The sequence below is a fragment of the Arvicanthis niloticus genome, chromosome 23 (assembly GCF_011762505.2).
Source record: "Arvicanthis niloticus isolate mArvNil1 chromosome 23, mArvNil1.pat.X, whole genome shotgun sequence".
Taxonomy (NCBI): Eukaryota; Metazoa; Chordata; class Mammalia; order Rodentia; family Muridae; genus Arvicanthis; species Arvicanthis niloticus.
In genome coordinates, this window is record NC_133430.1 from 31,558,433 (window position 1) to 31,578,877 (window position 20,445).

The 20,445-nt window shown below is 48.7% G+C and overlaps 1 protein-coding gene across 3 annotated transcripts in view; it reads left to right on the top strand.

Moving 5' to 3' along the window:
- The window catches only part of Ltbp2 (latent transforming growth factor beta binding protein 2), a 94,123-nt gene that overhangs the window by 13,791 nt on the left and 59,887 nt on the right, over positions 1-20,445 (top strand). For all 3 annotated transcript variants that reach the window (XM_076921662.1, XM_076921661.1, XM_076921663.1), the window contains exon 3: positions 6,339-6,588. In XM_076921662.1, coding sequence (XP_076777777.1) covers positions 6,339-6,588 — 250 coding nt within the window. The remainder of the gene's footprint in view (positions 1-6,338; positions 6,589-20,445) is intronic.

Below are 20,445 nucleotides of genomic sequence, written 5' to 3' on the forward strand. Positions count from 1 at the left end.
CCCAAGGTTCTGACAGATAACATCCTCCTCATGGAGCTTAGGTGGAAAGGGTGAGTCTATAGAAGGCGCTGAGAGTTGTGTGAGTCAGAGATTCTTAGGGTCTCTGCCTTTAGACCCAAGGTGTTGCCCCCAACCCCATAAACACATTCTAAAGGTGAGGTGTTCAGAGAGGGTCTGGGGCAATGCTGTGAATGGTCGTAAACAATCAGATCTGTAAAGTCTTCAGGTAGCACAGGGGCAGGTTGTTAGAGTCCCTGGAAGCAGAGTCCAGGAAAGGCTGAGAGCTTGGCTGAGGTAGAGCTTTAACTTAAAGATGATGCCTCACCTCACAGGCTGTAGAGAGAAAAGGAAGATGCTTCGGGGTCCAGAAGAAAGAAACGAGGACAAGAACTTTTATCTGGGGCTGTGCAGGTGTGAAGGGGGGGGGGCTCTCTACTGCTGTACGGGGGTCCTACACATGAGCCTAAACCTGGCGAATAGGAATGGGGTGTGGCTAAGGAGTTCAAAAGCCATCTTGCCTCTTCCCCATTGCTGGTTTTAAGCTTTGTGTGCTGTCTACTAGGCTGTTCAGTATGATGAAAATGTTCTAAGTTTTGCCATCCAATACGGTCACCACAAGCCACATGTGACTAGTAAACACTTGAAATGTGGCTAATGAGAATGAGGAGCTGAGTTTTAAATTTTATTACATCTCAATCCAACCCATTTGCACTTAAATAACCGCACACAGCTCGAGGCTATGGCACTGAATTACGTTGGACAGGCGGTTTTAGAGAGCGCAGAAGGTGTCCTCTGGCAGGATATGTGTGTGTGTACAGAGAGGGAACCAGCAGTCTGTTTGCTGAACAAGACTACGGGTGGAGTGAAGTGTCTCAGAGAGGTGAGAAGTACCCAAGGTCTCGAGGTCAGGGATGGCTGAACTGGCTTAAATTTTAACTGTTTGACCCCTAACTTCCTGACATTTCTACTAACAAGTAGCTGATTACCGGGGACCTGAAGAGGGGTAGCATCTGTTTATACTGTGAGAGCCGTTTCTAGAACCTTCCCCCAGGCCTGCCCATTCTGAGTTTAATCTCCTTCCAAAAGTAGGTGTTTTGTGTGGAAAGACAGAGTATATCTTTGCCCAACTGTTGGAGCAGAATGAAGGTTCTAGGGGCACAGCCAAAAGGGTGGGGGTGTCCAGGAACAATGTTTCCATCCATTTCCTGCTTTCAAAGTAATTTCAGGAGGTTTTGCTTCTTTCCCTCTTTTTGGCATCCTGCTAACTCTGTAGAGAGCTGAACTACTACCTAATGTTGAGTGGAGAGGGCCAGGGGAAGGTGGAAAGGGCCGGGTTCCAGAAGAGTCCAAATTATGAATGGCTAGAGAAGGCACAGCCTCTGGCTACGCAAGTGCTGCCCTCCAACTAGGAGAGGCGTGATGTGCTCTCCTTCTAGTGAATCAACCTCCAGAGGGCACAGGCGACTGTGCTGGTAACTAACTCTCCACCAGTAATTAACCAAAGAACCGCTAGAGTCTTAGAACTCACACAGGGCTAGTTTCTTTAACGCAAATTGTAATCTTTCCACAAGAAGCAAAATTGGATGTTAGAGGTTTGTAGAAAAATCCACAATTAGACAGTGGTGGCACACACCTTTAATCCTAGCATTTGGGAGGCAGAGGCAGGAGGATCTCTGAGTTTGAGGCCAGCCTAGTCTAAGGAGTGAGTAGCAGGACAGCCAGGGCTAACCATTGAAACCTTGTCTGGAAAAACAAAAACAAAACAACAATAACAACAACAAAAAGTCCACCAAGGTTGGGGTTTTCCTCCTCAGCTGTCACAGCCCGGCCTGGAGCTGTTTCTCTTTTGGTGATTAGCATTTTGCTTTTTGCTGCTTGTAAAACCGCCCCTGCTATCAGCCAGGGATTCTGCACTGGCTTTTGCTTTTGATACATTTTGAAATCTGGGCTCATCTATTTCTCGCCCGTTTCCTTTAAACACACTCATCGCTCCCAGCTCTCACCGTGACACTAGATTTCATGCACTGGTACAATATCAAAAAGGCCTGCAAGGTGGCTCAGCTGTAAAGGCACTTGCCACACAAGCCTGATGACCTGAGTTTGATCCCCAGAACCCAAGTAAAGAAAGAGAACCGATTCTGCAAAGTTGTCCTTTGACCTCCATACTTGCACCCCCACCATACCATATACATACACACTAAACATAAATACAAGAGAAAGGAAAGAGCCGGCGGGAAATGACCAGATTTTTATTTTTTTCAAACAGAGTGAATTAGGGGAATTAAAAAAGAACTGCCATATGCTGCCACCTTTAATGACACCATTTTAGGGGCCGGGGCAATGAGTTGAGGAGAAAGTGCTAGCTGTGTAACATGAGGAGCAGAGCTTAGTCCCCAGCACCAGCATAAATGCAGGGTCATTCTGACAGCCTGCATGCAATCCCATGCATCAGACACGTGGGCTATCTGGAACATGCTGGCGAGTTATCCTAGCCAGCTCACTCTAGGTTTTAGTGGTAAGAAACTCTGCTTCATTCTAAGGTAGAATGTGATCAAGGAAGACACCCATTGCCAACCTCTGGCTTCCACATGCACATACCAGTACACACGTGTGCACCCACCCACATGTGGACTCATGCACACATGCCCAAAGAAAATCTAAAAGAACATGTAGTGCACGTGCGCATGCACGCATGCATGCCCGTACGTGCACGCACATGTACACACACACACACACACACAGAGTAAAAACTGTCAGAACTTTCCTTTTCTTACATAGGCAATTGAAGCCACTGTTGTGGATTGTTTAAGGGTGCCTTTATAGGAAAGAGGAGTTCATGATCCAGTCTCATAATATATGTGATTGGCTCAGAACAAACCAGACACTACAGTATATTACAAGACTTATGGAAACCATAGGAGACAGGCAGATGAGGGCTAGTGAAAAGCTCAGACCTTCCCTACACAGAAGGTCTGCCTCAGCCAGCTGGGAAAGGTCACCTTCCCAGAAAGGTGTTTATCTATCAACACAGCTGGCTGCTCTGGAAGGCTTATGACTTTTATTTATGATGATATAATAGACAGAGGAAATGATATATCCAGCTTCCCTCCTGATCGCCCATTCCCCATGAGCTGTTCGTTGGACCAATCAAACACCTCCACGGAGAATGGAATTCCTGGTTGAGAAAAGCCCTTCTAGCAACGTTAGGACCCCCACCAGTGGGGCTTCCTCTGTAGCCTGCTCTCTCTTAGCTCTGTATCCTCAGTGTTGTCAAGACAACCTTGGCGAAGAAGGCAGGACCAGAACTGAGAGGTGGAAAGAGGCACAGAGGCTTAGCTCGCAGGGCTGGGCGGCTCAGATTTCCAGAGAGTGAAAGATGTTATTGTTTACAACAAAGATGCGTCATCCTTGAGACTCAGAAGAGCAGGGGAGGGTAGAAGTTAAGCCATCTTACATCAAAAGCCACCTTTGAGGCAGGGGTCAGAGGTTGAGCTGCAGGACCCTCCTCTCATGCACAATCAGGCTTTGGGGCTCTGCTGGATGGGAGGAGTGGGTCCACACGACTTCTCCATTCCTAAGTGAAAACCAGACTCAAGATGCACCCAGGGTGTATCTGCCTTCCTCAGTGTTTGCCTGCTGAGCTGGCCCTAGCAGAGAGTGTCTGTGGCTGAGATGTGGTGATGAGGGCCTGGCCAGGTGCTCATGTGGCAGCTAGTTATATTTGGGCAGATGGATGATGGCTAGGCCAAAATCTGTGGTAGCAGTTTGTGCTTGGGGAAGGTTTGATTTACAATTCTCTGGAATTATCTGCTTACATGGGGGTCACGGACCTGACAGGAAGGGACACTGAGGCACCAAGATACCTTCACCTTAGGATCTAGCTCCTGTTCAGAAGCCTTTAGTTGTTTCACTGCTAATCCCTGTGGTGGTTTGAATAGGTCTGATCCCCATAGATTTATTTCTTTGAATGCTCGGCCATAGGGAGTGGTACTATTAGGAGGTGTGGCCTTATTGAGGGAAGTTTGATCTTGTTGGAGGAAGTGCCTCACTGTGTAGGCAGGCTTTGAGGTCTCCTGGTACTCAGGCTCCACCCAGTGAGGAAGAGCGCCTCCTCCTGGCTGACTGTAGAAGACAGTTTCTTGCTGCTTGTGGATCAAGATGTAGAACTCTCAGCTCCTTCTCCAGCACCATGTCTGCCTGCAGCTGCCATGCTTCCTGCCATGATGATAATGGACTGAACTTGTGAAACTGTTTAAATGTTTGCCTTTCCAAGAGTTACCTTGGTCACGATGTCTCTTCACAGCAATAAAACTCAGACTAAGACACCCTCCTTACTACCCACTGATCCGGCAGCCTGGCCCCTGAATACCGTTGCTGGGAGGATTTCCAATCATCTCATCCTTTGAACGACTGGTCAGCACCACTTACTTCAGGAAACTTTCCCTAACTATCACTCTATCTAGCCTGGGCAATAGGCTCTGACCCACATCACACTTGTTCTATGGATCTATGTGTCCTTTCGGCATAAGTGTACGAGAGACATTTTCTATCACATCTCAGACCTTGTGAGTGCTCTATGAATACTTATCAAAGCAGGTGCAGGAGCTGGCTGGCACACATCTTCCCTCGTAATTTGAATTTTACCATGTGACTTTAGAAGGGCAAAGAGACCTGGAACCTCCATTACCCACCAGGGCCAACCTGGGCCAACCTGGGCCAACCTGGGCCAACCTGGGCCAACCTGGGCCAACCTTGGATGTACTGTATCCCCAGGCCTGGGTTTCCAACGTCCCCTTTGGTGCATAGTTTGAAGCCAACAGATCCTTTTGTCTTATCATCAGCTCCAAGACTGGACTCAGAGGTGGTAGGAAATAGAGCCACGCAAGTCATGCTGGGAGTTGGTGGGGAAGCATAAGGATGGGCTGTTTAGGCGAAGATTCGAGTGCTAGCTCCATTATCTAGCTAGGTGACCTCAGGCAAGTCTCTTAATCTCTCTGACATTCAGAGGCATTGTGGGTAAAATAGAAATGATAAGCGTACCTGCTACAAAGGACTGTATGGAGGATTAAATAAGATCGTGCTATATCGGCACCTACCGGAGGGTAGCTAAAGAGAGATAATGACTGTGCTTTGTATGCTAGGAGCTAAACTGATTGCACTCCTAAGGGCTGACTGTTCAAGCAGGGACGGAGAGGCACAACACGAAAACCCATGGTCAACCCTGTTCTCCACAGAGGTTCAGGGAGGAGGAGGCCTGGCTTCTTCACATCCCAACGTGGGCCTCTGTGGGGATTCCGGGTGGCTGCAGATTACTGGGCGTGTCTCTGGACTTGGTAAAGTAGTAAAGACCAGTGAAGAGAGAAGCCAGATCCAAGAGGACTGGCTCATGGTGAAGGCGTACTACAGTGGCTCTCACCCTTCCTAATGCTGTGCCCTTGGATACAGTTCCTCATGCTGTGCCGACCACAACCGTAACACTATTTTGTTGCTACCTCATAACTGTAATTTTGATAGTTATGAATCATAATGAAAACAGTTACATTTTCCAGTGGTCTTAGGCAACCTCTCTGAAAGGATTGTTCAGCCTCCAAAGGGGTCCAGACCCATAGGCCGAGAACTCACTTAGAGGATGCTGCAAGCCAGTTTCTGCCTCCACTCTGTTTCTAAGATAGACTAGGACTTGCTGAACAGAATCATCCCAATGTCCAAGCCAGAATTCTACCTTGCTGAGCTGAGAATTAGGAATAGGGGCTATCAGAGGATATAAACTGATATGGTGTGCTATCTTGAAGGGCCCTTAGGTTCTCCCAGTCTCCTCAGCCCACCCTCATGATTCACCTGAGAAAAGGTCTAAGCTGTTTAGCTCACAAGTGACACAAACTACTGGCTCGTAGGCTAATGTTGAACCTTTCCCATAAAGACATCATTCATTCATTCATTCATTCACTCAATGTTTATTGATAATCTACTCAGTAATAATCTTTATTTTGAAGTTCTGAAGCTACCAGAGGACATGAATAAAATTCTGTAATTGGTGTTTCTATTACACAATAGGAGTGGGTGTCTTCCCCTTCTGGTGTGCCTTTCTGGTGATGTGGTAAGAGCCCACACCACAACTCTTGTTCGAAACTGAAAGTGTATCATCCTGGAGACCTGTGGGTAACAGGAAGAAAAATGGCCGTAGAAGCCTCCTGAGGCTAGGTGGTGGGCTTCCCATGTCCATGAGGGGGTGGGCAAGGCCCTTTCCCTGGGACAGAAGCCCCTAGGGTGTAGTTGATAACTCATGACCTCACAGGACTTGTCCCTACGATCATTTCTCTCTCTCTCTGTTCCCTCAGCTGTGTGCCAGCCTCCCTGTCAGAACCGGGGCTCCTGCAGCAGGCCCCAGCTCTGCATCTGTCGTTCTGGCTTCCGTGGGGCACACTGTGAGGAGGTCATCCCTGAGGAGGAATTTGACCCTCAGAATGCCAGGCCTGTGCCCAGACGCTCAGTGGAGGGAGCACCGGGCCCTCACAGGGGTAGCGAGGCCAGAGGAAGTCTAGTGACCAGAATACAGCCGCTGGTACCACCACCACCACCTCCGTCTAGGTAAGTCTCCTCCTGGGGGTGGGGAGGGTGCTATGGGACAGTTCCTTATCAGTAAGGAGGTGACAAAGCTAACACCTGTGTCATGGGTCTGTGAGGATTGCAGCACTGGAAATACCAGTTCTCTACAAACCCCACGTTATCCTTATCCCTGTCACAGCTCCCCCAACTCCTCTCACTCTCCTTCCTCCCCAGTGTTCTCTATGGCGTTGGTATGGTCCTTCACACACACAGACACACACAGACACACACAAAGACACACACACACAGAGAGACATATAGACACACACAGAGACACACAGAGACACACACAAAGACACACACACACACAGAGACATATAGACACACACAGAGACACACACACAGACACACACAGAGACATACAGACACACACACAGACACACATAGAGAGACACACACGCATGCACACACAGATGAGACAGAGACAGAGAGAGACAGAGAGAGAGAGAGAGAGAGAGAGAGAGAGAGAGAGAGAGAGAGAGCCCCATTCTGTCCACTCACTACCAAGCTTCTCTTCTTGGAGGGAGGAGGAGGTACCTGTGGGAAAAGTGAATAGTATAAAATGAGTGAGGGGAGGGGCAGGTAGCAATCCCTGCCCTGCTTGCTCCCCTCCCCCTGCACCTAAATCTGGCTAGACTTTTTTCTAGCTTAGGATGGGAAATCTGAACTTGGTAAACTGGTTCCTTTCTAGGGAAAAACTGTTTGCTCTGAGTTTTTTAGGTTGGTTTTTCCATTTGCATCCACTTAGGGAGTTCTTTCTGAAATGTTGCAACCAACCTTGCTTCCCTCAGTACAGCTTTTCAGTCTTCCTCCAGATAGGCCGTTCCTTGAACCAGGAACACGATGAGAGTAAGGGCATGAACACACTGTCCCGAACATCTAACTCCATGCCTGACACACTATAGGTGCTCCACCAATCTGTAAATGAATGACTGCAAGGTGAGTCTTAAGTTGTGTATGTTTTATGTCCTAGGGATATTGTTGGTGGTACAGAAGTTATCAGAGGCCAAGGTCCTGGGTCAAGTCCATAGTGAGGCCATCCTCCAGACTCTCACAGGCTCTCAGGCCAGAGTCTACTGTGATGTCCTTAATGTACTGGAGTGTCTAGGCCAGTCCCATCACAGTCTGCCCTGAGGCCTTCATGCATGAAATCTGGGAGAGAATAAGCACCCCACTGTCGGCCGCTGTCCACCCAGCTGTGTTTTGCTTTGAGAAGCCAAATTCTGCATGCCTGGTAGTGCTAAACATTTCCTGTGAGACTGGCCAGGTTTCCCAAGCAGCTTCTGGCCTCTGGCCTGATAGCGGTTTGGACAGGCCATGTCTGACCAGACAGACAAAGCAGTGACATGACAGAGAGGACATTCTAGGACAGGGAAGGAGGGGAGATGTCTGGGGAGAAAGCACTGCAGGGATTGTAATGGGCAAAGCTCTTTCAGAAGAGCAACAGGCAGAGGCTAGGATGTGTGTATCAGAGGAAGTTGCGGGGAGGGTGTGCAGCAGGCAGGATGTTCGTGGAGATCAACATGCCTTGATGTTGCTGGCCGAAAGGCCTGGAGAACCTCTCAAGCACTGGGTTCGGGCTTCTGCACTTAGACTGGCCAGAAGGCCTGCCCACCTACAAAGCAACTGAACAAGGGCTTCGGGAGTCAAGGCTGGTTACAGGAGACAAGTGGGCTATGGGGAACTGCTTTAGCCCAGGATCTAACCTTAAAGCTGATTCCTGGGAACTTTTGTCAATGCACAGCCTTCGACCCCCAGTCTGGAGGGAGCATCTCTTCTGTGGTCCCAGGTGATATTAGCCCAGGCTGCTGCTCTGTGGACCACAGTTCAGAACCACCGCTCAGCGCGTGGGTTTTGGATTCACAAATCTTTGGCTCGTGTTCTGAGTTTGCGCTCAGCATCTGTGTGACATTAGTGCACATCCTAATCTCTCTGAGCCAGTAGCTTCCGTCTGATGGGATCACCAGAAGGAGGAAATGAGATCAGCTAAGTAGGGTACTTGGTGTGGTGTGGTATCTGATTCTAGTGGTTAGTATGTTAGCCATCAGTGGGCAGGTTCTTTTTGCCAGGATTTAGGTAGAGAACAGAAAAGCGTGTGGGGTGTGTTTGTGTGTGTGTAAGGGTGGGAAGAGTGAGGGGGAGACTCATATAGACTTGTTCTGAACAAAATAAGGGCTCAGATACAGCAACCCAAAGGAGTGCAACCAACAAATCCACTAGGGGTAGCTTTAGCTGGCTTGGGGGTACAATATTTACAGTACGATTATTGTTACCACCCACACAGGAGAAGCCAAATCAGTGGAAATGTTTCGGTTTCCCAGGTACAACTACTTACTGCTCTGAAGAGCCTCTCTCTCAAATCTCAGCTGAGAACTTTCTTTACCTCCCTCCTGTGTCCCCTTTCTGGCTGTTTGCTGGGGGGCAGTTCTGGAACTGTAGAAAGGTCACCTAAGGTTTATAGGGAGTCCTTTGCCCCCTCCCCTTCCCCTCCCTACTACTCTAGCATGTCTCTGACCAGCAGAAATGCCCAGAGTGACCAGGCCAAGTTGTACAGCCTGCGGCCTAATGCAACAGATGTGTGATTCTAGATATGGCTTCTTCCAGGAGAGGTGAAAAGGGAAGGCTCTGTCTCCCATTTCAAAGCATACAAAGCATGCTGCTTCAAGATAGTTTTCTCCAGGGAGACTTCCCAAAAAGGGGTAAGAATTTCTGGGTCTTTGTAGAGTTAGCATATGCACAGCTAACAAAAATATCTGAGACTTACAGAGTCTAGGCTCTGGGCAGGGCAGGGCTGGCCTTGGGATGCACTTGGATAAATTATAAAAAGACTGGGCTTGTCAGTTGGTGCACATTTTTTATCCCAGGACTTGGGAGGCAGAGGCAGGTGGCTCTCTGTTAGCTCCAGGCCGGCTTGGTCCATTATAGTGAGTTCCAGATCAGCCAGAATGACAGTGAAAACCAGATGTAGTCCAGGGCATGCAATCCATCTTTGAGCCTAGAGCTAGGGGTTCAGGGCGCAGTTTTGAGGAAGGTAGAGGCTAGTGTCTTTCTTCTCCTATGTGGGAGAGCCAGTGAATCTCCTCCTGCTATGCTTGGCACAAAGCAGACATGTCTGTGTTGCTGAGACAAACCTCAACTCACTCAGGAGAGCAGGGGCCGGGGTCCTCTAGAATCCCACTGCTCCATCAGGAAACAGCCAGTCAGGTTTTACTTCCCATAATCCCCTCTTCCTTTCCCCCACCTGTGAGTCCAAATGAGGATATCTGGTCCAAAGAGACCCCCAAATTTCTGATGGAATCTGGGTATTTCTCTTTTCTAAAGACCTCTCAGAGCTGAGGATTATCAGGCCCCCAGCTTTCAGAACTATATCAAGTTCTCCATCACTATAATAAAATACCTGAGGTGATTAACTTATAAGGAGAAACGGTTTATTTTGGACTCGTAGTTTTGAAAGTTCTAGTCCAAGATTGAGCAGACCCATTGCTTCAGACCTCTGATTGCCGAGCCAGAGAGAACGTGTGGAGAAGTGAGATGCTCACTTCATGAAGTGAAAAGATGAAGAGGAAGATACCATGGTCCCAAATCCCCTTTGAGGCTATAGCTCCTCCTACCAGTGACCGAAGGACCTCTCACTAGCTACCTCCTCACCTCTCACTAGCCTCCCCCCACCCCCCCACCCCACCCCACCCCCGTCCTTTCCTAAAATTACTACCAACCCCAAATAGCACCACCCTGGGGATCAAGCCTCTACCCCACAGGTTGTAGGGAGATAGTTCAGATACAAACTACAGGGACGCTTCCTGGGCTAGTCCCAGCCCCAGCCCTTTACAAATAGTTGAGCTACTGGCTTCCTACCTGCCCACAGCCTGCAGCTCAGTGGTGAGGGCCAGCAGCACCACCCAGACTTTCTGCATACCCACCATGTTTCAGATACAGTGCTCCAGGGCTAGTTAATCCTCCTGTGACCCCTGCATGAAAGCCTGCAACTTAATGATAGCTAAACTGTGGATGTCGTTTGGTTAATTATGCCTTTGGAGTATAAATGGGGACAAGGGCGGCAACTCCCAGGAGCAAAGGGTAAGGAGGGTCCCCAGAGTTCCTTGCACCTTACTAGAGAGTCTACATTTCTGTGGATGTTCAGGGTAAGGCTGGAAGGGCCAGGGCTCTGGTTAGGGTGATGTTATTGCAGTTTAACTGTGGTGTGGTGGTTACCGGGAGGTTGGCATTATGTGTGGCATTAGGATAAGGGTTGAACCTTAGGGCTGTGGCAAAGCAGGATTGAACCTGTGGGTCTTTTGAATGTAGAATGGCTGTTGTTTTAAGCTACTCTCGTTGGAGTCTTAATGAGGAAGCTAGGTGCTTTATGGGTTCCATCTAACCCAGCCCTGGGCACGAGAAGGCCCAGGGGTTGTGAGTGAGCCTCGTAAGTCAGACAGAGCACAGTTTCATAGGACTCAGCTGTGGGATGTGGTAGGCATTTTTTTTTTTTTTTTTCATTTCTCAGAGGCTCAGTGTAATATACGGCTTCCATTAATGCTTGACCGCACAGGTCTATGGGTTGAAAGACGACAGACCCAGGAGAAAGTGCTGAGCCACAGGGTTCCGGGTGCAGCACTCCACAGCCAGAAGTGTTTCATGTTTGGATCTGAGTTCCAGCGGCAAAGCAGAGGGAGCTCTGTGGGGACAGTTTAATAAAAACTCTGTTTGTAAGTGTGGGCAGGGGAGGGGAAAATGAGGGCGGTGGAACTCAGTAACAGTGTGAGTAGCTCCTTTTAAGGGACAAGAGGCAGTTGCTAGGATCCACACAGTAGCATAGCTGCAGGACCAGGCTGCCCCCCAGGGGCTAGCCTACAGTGCTTCTCTGTGAGGCTGTGAGAAGAGGGGACCTCCACGTATGGGGCCTCCTGCTCTCTGATCTCTTCCTGGAATTCCCCATTGGGTAATATCCAGGGTGAAGCCTCCAGGGATCTCTGGGGCCACCCAGGCAGGTAGGTAGATAAGCCTCCAGCTCACAGAGCAGCCTGTGTCCTGTGAGCAAGCTGGGTGTCAGTCTACAGTGAGAGAACTGAGGGTAACCCTCATTAACAAAAAACACACTTGCACTTGGTGGGCTGAAGACCTCCAGGATTTTCATTTGGAAAGAAGAGGTTAAGGAACAAGGAGGCAAGAGGGAAGGAAAGAAGGCCAAAGCCCTAGGGGTGTATGGTGTGACCAGGCCCGGGTGGAGAGTGGCAGGGAGTTGATGCCTCAGGAGACTGCTTGGTGGGGGTTTCCCAGACTCCTTTTGAGCTCCAGGCTCTCACAGCTATATCAGATTTCACCTCTTGCCAGGCGTGTGGAGGAAGTTTCTGATTTATGGGCCCAGTAGTTTTTCCAGTTACTCAATCTGTAAATCTGCCATCAGTTCGTTCACTGGGCACTGCCAGAAAAGCCAAGGAGCGCTTCCCAGGTGAAATCTTGCTTCATCAGAGTCCAGTGGTGTTAGGATAAGACACCCATACTCAGTTCTAAAATACGCACTTGTTTCTATGGGTGGTACTCATGGGTGAGATCAGCACTGTTTCCCAGCTGACACAGCCACAGTGCATCAGTTGCACATAAACAGACACAGACAGACAGACAGACAGACAGACAGACACAGACAAACAGACATAGAAAGACACAGACACACAGACAAACAGACATAGTCAAAGACAGACAGACACAGACAGACACACAGACAAACAGACATAGACAGACATACAGACACAGACAGTCAAAGACAGACACAGACAGACATACAGACACAGACAGTCAAAGACAGACACAGACACACACAGATACAGACAGACATACAGACAGTCACAGACACACAAATAGACAAAGACAGACAGACAGAGACACAGACACACAGTAAAAGACAGACACAGACACACAGACACACAGTAAAAGACAGACACAGACACACACACACACACAATCGTGAACTCCACCTCAAGGGAGTGCCTAAGGGAGAGACCTAAACTGAGCAGGGTAATTTCCTAGAAATAAATTAGAGTGCAGGGGTGGTATGCAAATCCTATTGTAAGATGCCTACCTTCCAGACCCACAGGCATGTCTGTGTATGGGTCCACCTGTCTGTCTGCAGATGACAGTGACATTGCTAAATGATCCCCAGTGATGAACTGTGAAAATGCGCAGTTCCCCGGTGAGCGGCCAAGCTGTGGTTTTGTGTTTGTGATTCACGGTGGAAGTGAGTAGCTGCGGCAGGCATTTGGTGGAGCTTTTCTTCTTCTCATTCTCTCCTAAGAAAATATTTGTGAAAGGTCTAAAATTCAAGGAAGTTGAGTGCTTCTTGAAGGGGAAAAATCCCCGAGCCTTGCAAAACAAAGATTATAAATCAAAACCTCTGGAGCTCCCGGCTGATTGCCCACACAGCGCTTTCCTGCTGGCGCCTCTGCTCTGACCACAGCCTCACTTGTCCACCCATGTGCCCTGGGTTACATCACAGCAACTTGAAGGAATCTGGATCCGAGGGCGAGGTGGGGTCCTCTGAATTGCCAGAGAGGCTGTACCCTTCCAGGGCCTCTTCCTTGGGTCTATGCTTTTTGCAGTCTGAGATGTGACAGCAAAAAGAATACTAATATTTTTCTTCTCTTTGTAGTCTCAAGGATAGATGCTTTGTAGATCTTAGCAACTTCAGCAGAGATTTTATTTATTTATTTTATTTTTGCTCATTAAATCAACAGTGTTCAGCTTTCACTCAGCATCTATGGTTTCTCTCTTTTATATTTTTGTATATGTATGTGTTGGAGGGTGCATCTGTGTACATATGTGTGTGGACAACCTTGGCTGTGACCTCTCAGGGACTATCCTCCTTGGTTTTGGGGACAGAGTCTCTCACTAGGACACAGGGCTCACCCATTTGATCAGGCTGGCTGGCCAGCAAACCTCCAGGGATCTTCCTGTCTCTGCGTCCTCGGTACTGGGCTTAAGTGAGCACAGCACCCTCCTTACCTCACTTTTTTACATGTGATCGGGGGCATACACTTGGATGGCAAGCACTTTAACAGACCGAGACATCTCCCTGTCTTTATGGCTTCTCTTTGTCACCTATGAATTGCCAGCACACACTCTTACCTGCCATGGCTGGGATTAAGAAAATGAAGCATCGCCAGGCGGTGGTGGCGCATGCCTTTAATCCCAGCACTTGGGAGGCAGAGGCAGGCAGATTTCTGAGTTTGAGGCCATCCTGGTCTACAGAGTGAGTTCCAGGACAGCCAGGGCTACACAGAGAAATGCTGTCTCGAAAAACAAAAACAAAAACAAAAATGAAGCATCATTTAAACACTGTGGTAACCATCTTGTGTAATCTGACAACCAAAAGAGCTACTACATGGCTTACTGGAAGATAGCAGCTATAGGATATAGACACTGGATAGAAGGACATCTCACACTCTGGCAAGTACAGAACAGGTGGGGAGAGGTTCATCGCGTTCCTTGGAAATGTACACATTGTTTCTGGAATTTCCCACTTAATATTTTCAGACTAGAGTCCAACCTTTTAGTTGCAACTGACCATGAAACTGTGGAAATCCACACTGTGTTGTAGTAGAACGACTGTATTTGATCAAGATGGATTCTGTAGGGAGAATTGTGGCTCTTAGAGAGTGCCACCTCACCTCAGCCACCCAGCCTGAGACAGCAGATAGCCAGAGGAAGAGAGGCTCTCAGACAATCTCAGCTCATCTGGCTTCCTGCGCTGGGATCGGAGAACATTGATCTTTGAGTGTAAGCAAATATCCTGTTCCAGTAGCTGAGGGAGGCCCAGGCCTTGGCCAGGTCTCCATCAACATGTCTGTCTGTCTGTACCTTTGATCCTTGATTGCCACATGTCTGCCCTGTAACAACCCATCTTGAAAGGGAGTTGCTCCCACAGTTTCATCTCCCAAAAGATAGCTCCAACTAAGTAAGCCCTAGTGTGAACCAACTCTAGTCACCCCTCTACCATGCATTCTGTGTATCCTGGGTAGATTTTTCAGGCCTGCTGGGCAGTGGTGGCGCACACCTTTAATCCTAGCACTTGGGAGGCAGAGGGAGGAGGATTTCTGAGTTTGAGGCCAGCCTGGTCTACAGAGTGAGTTCCAGGACAGCCAGGGCTATACAGAGAAACCCTGTCTCGGAAAAAAACAAAAAACAAAACAAAAAGATTTTTCAGGCCAGTTGGAGGAGAGGATGCTTTAAAAAAAGGGGGGGGGGGATGAGCTTTGAGCAGAAGCTGACAAGGATCTTGTTCAGGCATAGCCTGCTTGCCTTCTGTCCTTCCCTTCATCCTTCTGTCTCTCCTCCACTTTTTCTTTGCTTTGAAGTAACACTGAGTGCTGGATGGCTTGGACTCGGGCCCATCTTCCAAGAGCTCCCAGCAATCTGGAGGAGACGTCAGAGGAAAGAAGCCAGGGAGGGAACATTCCTGGGCAGCTGCAGCTAAGAGAAGTTTCTCATGACTGTCTTCCTACAAGACACTCTCTAACCTTATTAGTTCCTGGGGTTGGGGACATAACACAACACCTCTTCAAGGCTTCTCAGTTTTTGTTGAGTTCTATAAGATGAGGCCCAGACAAGGTCTTCTACAGCTCAGACCCACGGGTTCGTACAGCATTACATGTCAAAGTTTACCTGTCTCTGTTCCTCATTGGCTGTGTGGCCTTAGACAAGTTGCCAAGCTTCTTATGCTAGATCTGTAAACTGGATCAAAGATCTATGTCCTAACTTTAATAACTATTCAATAAATTAACATAACAGATATGCTGAGATGTACTCAGCACAGCCTGGTAGGGCCCAGAAAGAGGCTGATGGACCCTGGAGGGCTTTTTTTTTTTTTTTTTTTCCTCTTTCCCTAATAGAGGGACAGGCCTCCAGCTAGCTATTTGCACAACTCCTCCTGTTTCCCCTCATCCCAATATTCCCTGTCCCCCATAGAGCATCACCGTGAGTGCAGTCTGTATTTGTCCCTGTGTGTTCACTGTCTTTTCTGCCCCTCCCACTTCCTATTCCAGTTCACATTCCACAACTCTGGAAAGCTGGCTCCAGCCTCAGGACCAGGCCAACTTAGGAGGCCTGGGGCATTGGGGTTGGACAACTTACCTGGCTGTGAATTTCCTAGCCCTGGTGACAATCAGCTTTTCCTCTCTTGGGTTCTTCCGAAAGGTTCCCATGCAGGATCATGTTGCTTGACTGCTATGTGGAGGTGTTTGCATTGTTTGCTACACCAAAAGTTCTACTTACAGAATGAACAGGACAAAATTCCAGCCTGCATTCTGGTCTCCAAGTCCCGGAACCATGCTCTAGCCTCCTGAAGGCAATGGGGCAGCATCTGTTGTGGCAACAGATTTACTAGGTCTCCTGCCGGGTTGTAAACTCTCAGTAGGCAAGGTGCACCTCCCATTGCCTGACAGGCTTGTGCACCTTCCAAGGGCATCATAGATATACCTTGGCCACATTGAGTTATGAATTCATGAAACCTAGGTTCCTTATGACCTGCCAAGTCTTCCAGATGATACCAACCCTGGCTGAGAAATGGAGCCCTTCCAGGGGTGGGCAGATGACTCCAGTGGAGAGAGAGCTGGAGGAACCATGAAGGACTTGGAAGTTCAATGTAATCAATAATTAAGAGCGGCAACTGGGTGCCCAGTAATGTGTTAAGTCTGTGTATGTCACAGAGGGTAAGACTCAGCTCTTCTGGGGACTCTGTGTCCCTGGCTCCACTCTGGGAGGTCCTGCTAAGCCCTGAAGAAAGTGGAAAGCTCTTGAGGGGCTTTGGAGGGGGAGTGGAATGTCAATTTCCCAAAAAGAATGTCACTTGGGCATGCTGGATAGAAAGGGAGGGGCATTTCCTGGGCATTGGACAGTCCCTTGGGTTACCTTTTTCTCCCATGTCTTCCCCGAGGCACCCCAGGAATAAGTCTGGTTTCCAGGCAGCAGAAGAGAGTGAAGGTGGTCAGCATGCTTGACCTACAAGGTAGTCCGCTTGGTTGAAACGACACTAGTCCACGTTCCCTGCCACCCTGCCTTTCTTTTTCTCTCTCCTCCATCTTGCGTTTGTCGACCTGTTGAGGTGTGAGAGTGCACAGAAGTCTCAAGGAATACTACAAGCCATTAGTACAAGTTAATCGCATGACTGGAATTAGCTGGAAACAGTTTTATGAGCAGAAACTATGACAATTGTTTGTGTGTCTGTGAGAAAAAAAAAAAAAGCTCAAACCCACCCAGCTATAAGTACGCGCGTGGCCCCCCCACCACACACACACACACACACACACACACAGGCATGCCCATGGAAAGATCGAACCGTTGAGTGAAGTGTGACGATCTGTTGCCACATTTTTCCACTAATATTAGTTTATTGCTTGTTCGTTTGTTCAGCCGTGCTCTAGCAGACAAGAAGTAGCAGGCGCCGAAGGCTGGGGGATTTATGGAATGCCACTTAAAGCTGAGGCCGTGCTGTTCATTAGCAGATTTTCCTTGTAAGTCAGGAGGTATTAGCCGGGTTGTGCCTGAGCTCAGCAGGGGCCCGCAGTCTACATCCTCTCCCCCAGTGAGATCAGCTCTCCCTGCACCTTCAGGATGCTCTTCCACTGTGGCTACTGCACTGATTGGCCTGAATCCGGCCATTTAGGTGCCCTGGAATTCAGCTTAAGATGCTAAACCGGCATCCTGCTGCAAATGGAGCCCTCTGCCCACTTCTTTTGGGTTGTAATCTGGACTCCTGGTCTGTGATCCCAGCATTTGAGACCTAGAGACTGGAGAATCAGCATAGAGAGGCCTACATGAGAGGACCATTCTCAGCAGCACCAGAAGCTCAAGGCCAGCCTGTGATACATGCTTCTCTGGGATACGTGGGTCTTTGCTTCAAAAGACAGAAAGACAAAAGCAATCTGGGTTCCTGGACCCTCCCATCCCAGACACTGCTTTGTGCAAGCCTTTGCTGGGAATTTTCTACGTCTCCACTTCTGAAGTATCTCTGGAACCTTCTTCTTCTTGGTCCCATCCTTGGTCACTCCTAGCCCAGATCACAGCCAAAGCCTTCTGTCCTCCAGCCCTGCCCCCTCTCCTCCTACTATGAGTGCCTCCAAACTAATGTTGGCTCCTCCTGGGACTCCTTACCTTTGCTCGGTGCTAACTTGGCACAGCTTCCAGTGGATCTGAGAAGGAAAGACAGTGTCGGCCATCCTTGGGACCCAGCACCCAATCAGTGATGGGCATGCATAACCGCTTCTTTAAAAAAAAATTATTTGGTGTGTGTGTGTGTGTGTGTGTGTGTGTGAGAGAGAGAGAGAGAGAGAGAGAGAGAGAGAGAGAGAGAGAGAGAGAGAGAGAGAGACTGTGTGTGTGACTGTGTGTGACTCTGTGTGTGTGTATATGCACATGTATGCAGGTGCCCAAGAAGGCCAGAAGAGTGTGGCATTCCCTGGAGCTGGAGTTACATGTGGTTGTGAGCTGCCTGGTATGGTTATTAGGACAGAACTTTAGACCTCTGGCAGACCAGCATGAACTTTTGACTACAGAGCCATCTCTCCAGCCCCATACTGATTCCTGCATAATGCTTTATGCTTCCTGAATGCATAAAGGAAGTTGTAGGAGGCCCCAGAATATGGATCCAAACCTGTTTGTCATCTCTCAAGGCCTCAGTGTTCTCGTCTGTAAAATGGAAATGATTAGCAAAGGAGAGGGGATTTAGGAGGAAGTGGGCCTGGTTTAGTGACCTGGCCTCTGTGTATCATGCGTTCTGCAACCTTCCGCAGGGCGTTAAACCCTCCATACATTCTGGCTTGTTTGTTTTCAATTATAAAATGGGGACTGTGTATATAAATTGGGGATCAGGCGATAGAGAGGGCTACATGAAAGGATTCATACTGTGTGTATTACTGGTCCAGAGCCCTGCACCGAGTAAAGTGTTCATTAAATCTTTATACCAGGTGACCTGAGTTTCCACTTCCTACTCCCGACCCTCCCACAGAAGCAGCCAGCATTATTAATTTCCCAGGGGTTCCTTCTAAGGCTGCTTTATGAGCGTGCACAGCATGATCTACATTTTCAGTATTTTTATAACTTTACATGCCCCTTATACCAGGAGTCAGCAAACTTCTTCCATAAAAGGCCACATGGTAAATATTTCCAGCTTCCTGTGACATGTGGCTTCTGCAACCTACTCACTGGGCCGCTGAAGAGCAAACCCAGCCATAGCCAGTGAGCGGCTCTGCTCTTGGAAGCTTTATTTACGGAAAGTTACATTTGAATTTTATATCATCTTCTCATGTCAAGAAACAGCCTTTTAACTATTTTCCCAGCCGTTTAAAAAGGTAAAGACCATTGTTAGGTCACAGCTTATACAAAACAGCCAGGAGACTGGATTTGGGTTGTTGTGTTTCCACATTTCAGTATGTCTTGGAAAGTGTTTCCCTCCTGACACGAAAGAGCCATGGGGACACCTGACTTCATCCCACAGCCATCTCACCTTTATTTAACCCCTCCTTTACTGGAGGCTGCTCTGTGGATTCTATTCTGAACAGAATATTTTGCTAATTCAAAACAGGGCTGCTCTGAAGAGACTTACATTGGCATCATTTTGGATATGAACACCGTGTTTTGGGACAGACAGGTCCTTGACAGGTGAGGAAGCATTCCAAAACGAGAGGGAGGCAGAGTGGAAGGGTAAAAACAGCTAACCAAGGACGGGTCCTCAGGAAATCAAGCTTTGAGTTGACTGAGAATGGAATGTTCAAAACCCTCCTACCTTGAGAGGGCGGGTCTGTGACCTCCCATTGGGGCCATCAGCCTTGTAGTCATGGTGGTGAGGAGGCTGCTCAGGTAGTTCCCATTGGCCAAATATAGGACCCAGGAAGTCATGGGTTTAAGTGATTGGTCACCACCTTTGCACCTAAGGGGAAGCACAAGCCCCCCATTAGGGGCTGGAGAGCAGCAGCACTCCAAAGCAGGTTTATCTGCAGACCAGTCTCAGAGGTGGGCCATCAGGCTCGAGGCTTTTCTGCACAGTGCGGAGGAGAACCAGCAGCGCCAGGTCCATGCCCAGGAGAGCCAGCATCACCTGGTCCATGCCGAGGAGAGCCAGCAGAGCCAGGTCGCTAGCTCAGCAACAGCTGAGAGTGACTGTGTCTGCAGCCTCAACAACACATATGTAATTGAACTTTGAGTGTTCTGCTGGTCTGGTGGATTCAGACGTGCCATTGCAGGGTCATTTTTTTTTTTTTTTAAATCTGCCCATCTTCTGAACACAAAGGCTGCGTGCTTGGATTTCTTCCCCTCTGAGCTTTTCCTTTGACTCTTTTGCGGGTTTTCTGTCAGAGCTGCGGGCCCATCCTTTCTTTAGATGCCGTGATCCGTCTCTCTTTTGTCCATGACATGATTGCATGCGTTTTCTGTCTTTTCATTTTATTTAAGGTGGTTCGGGCCAAGCAGGAGGTTTTGATAACAGAGTTGTTGAATTAAGCATGTGTTAAACACTCCGCAGGGTGCCTGCCACATGCTAGGTACTAAAGGGCCATTGCTTCCTCCCCTTGACTTCTCTGTTCTGTGCTTTTCAGAACCATACTCATTAAGCATGGCTGTGTGTCCCACCTCCATGCGTCTCTTACATTAGTTTTTCTAATTAGGAACTCAAGGCAGGAACCTGGGGCAGGAGCCGGGTGGGGGGGACTGAAGCAGAGGCTGAGGGGAACCCTGGTTACCAGCTTGCTGTCTGTGGCTTGCTCGGTCTATCTCTTATCCAACCCAGGATTCCAGGGGTGGCACCACCTACAGTGAGCCAGGCCCTCCCACACCAATCAGTAATCAAGAAAATGC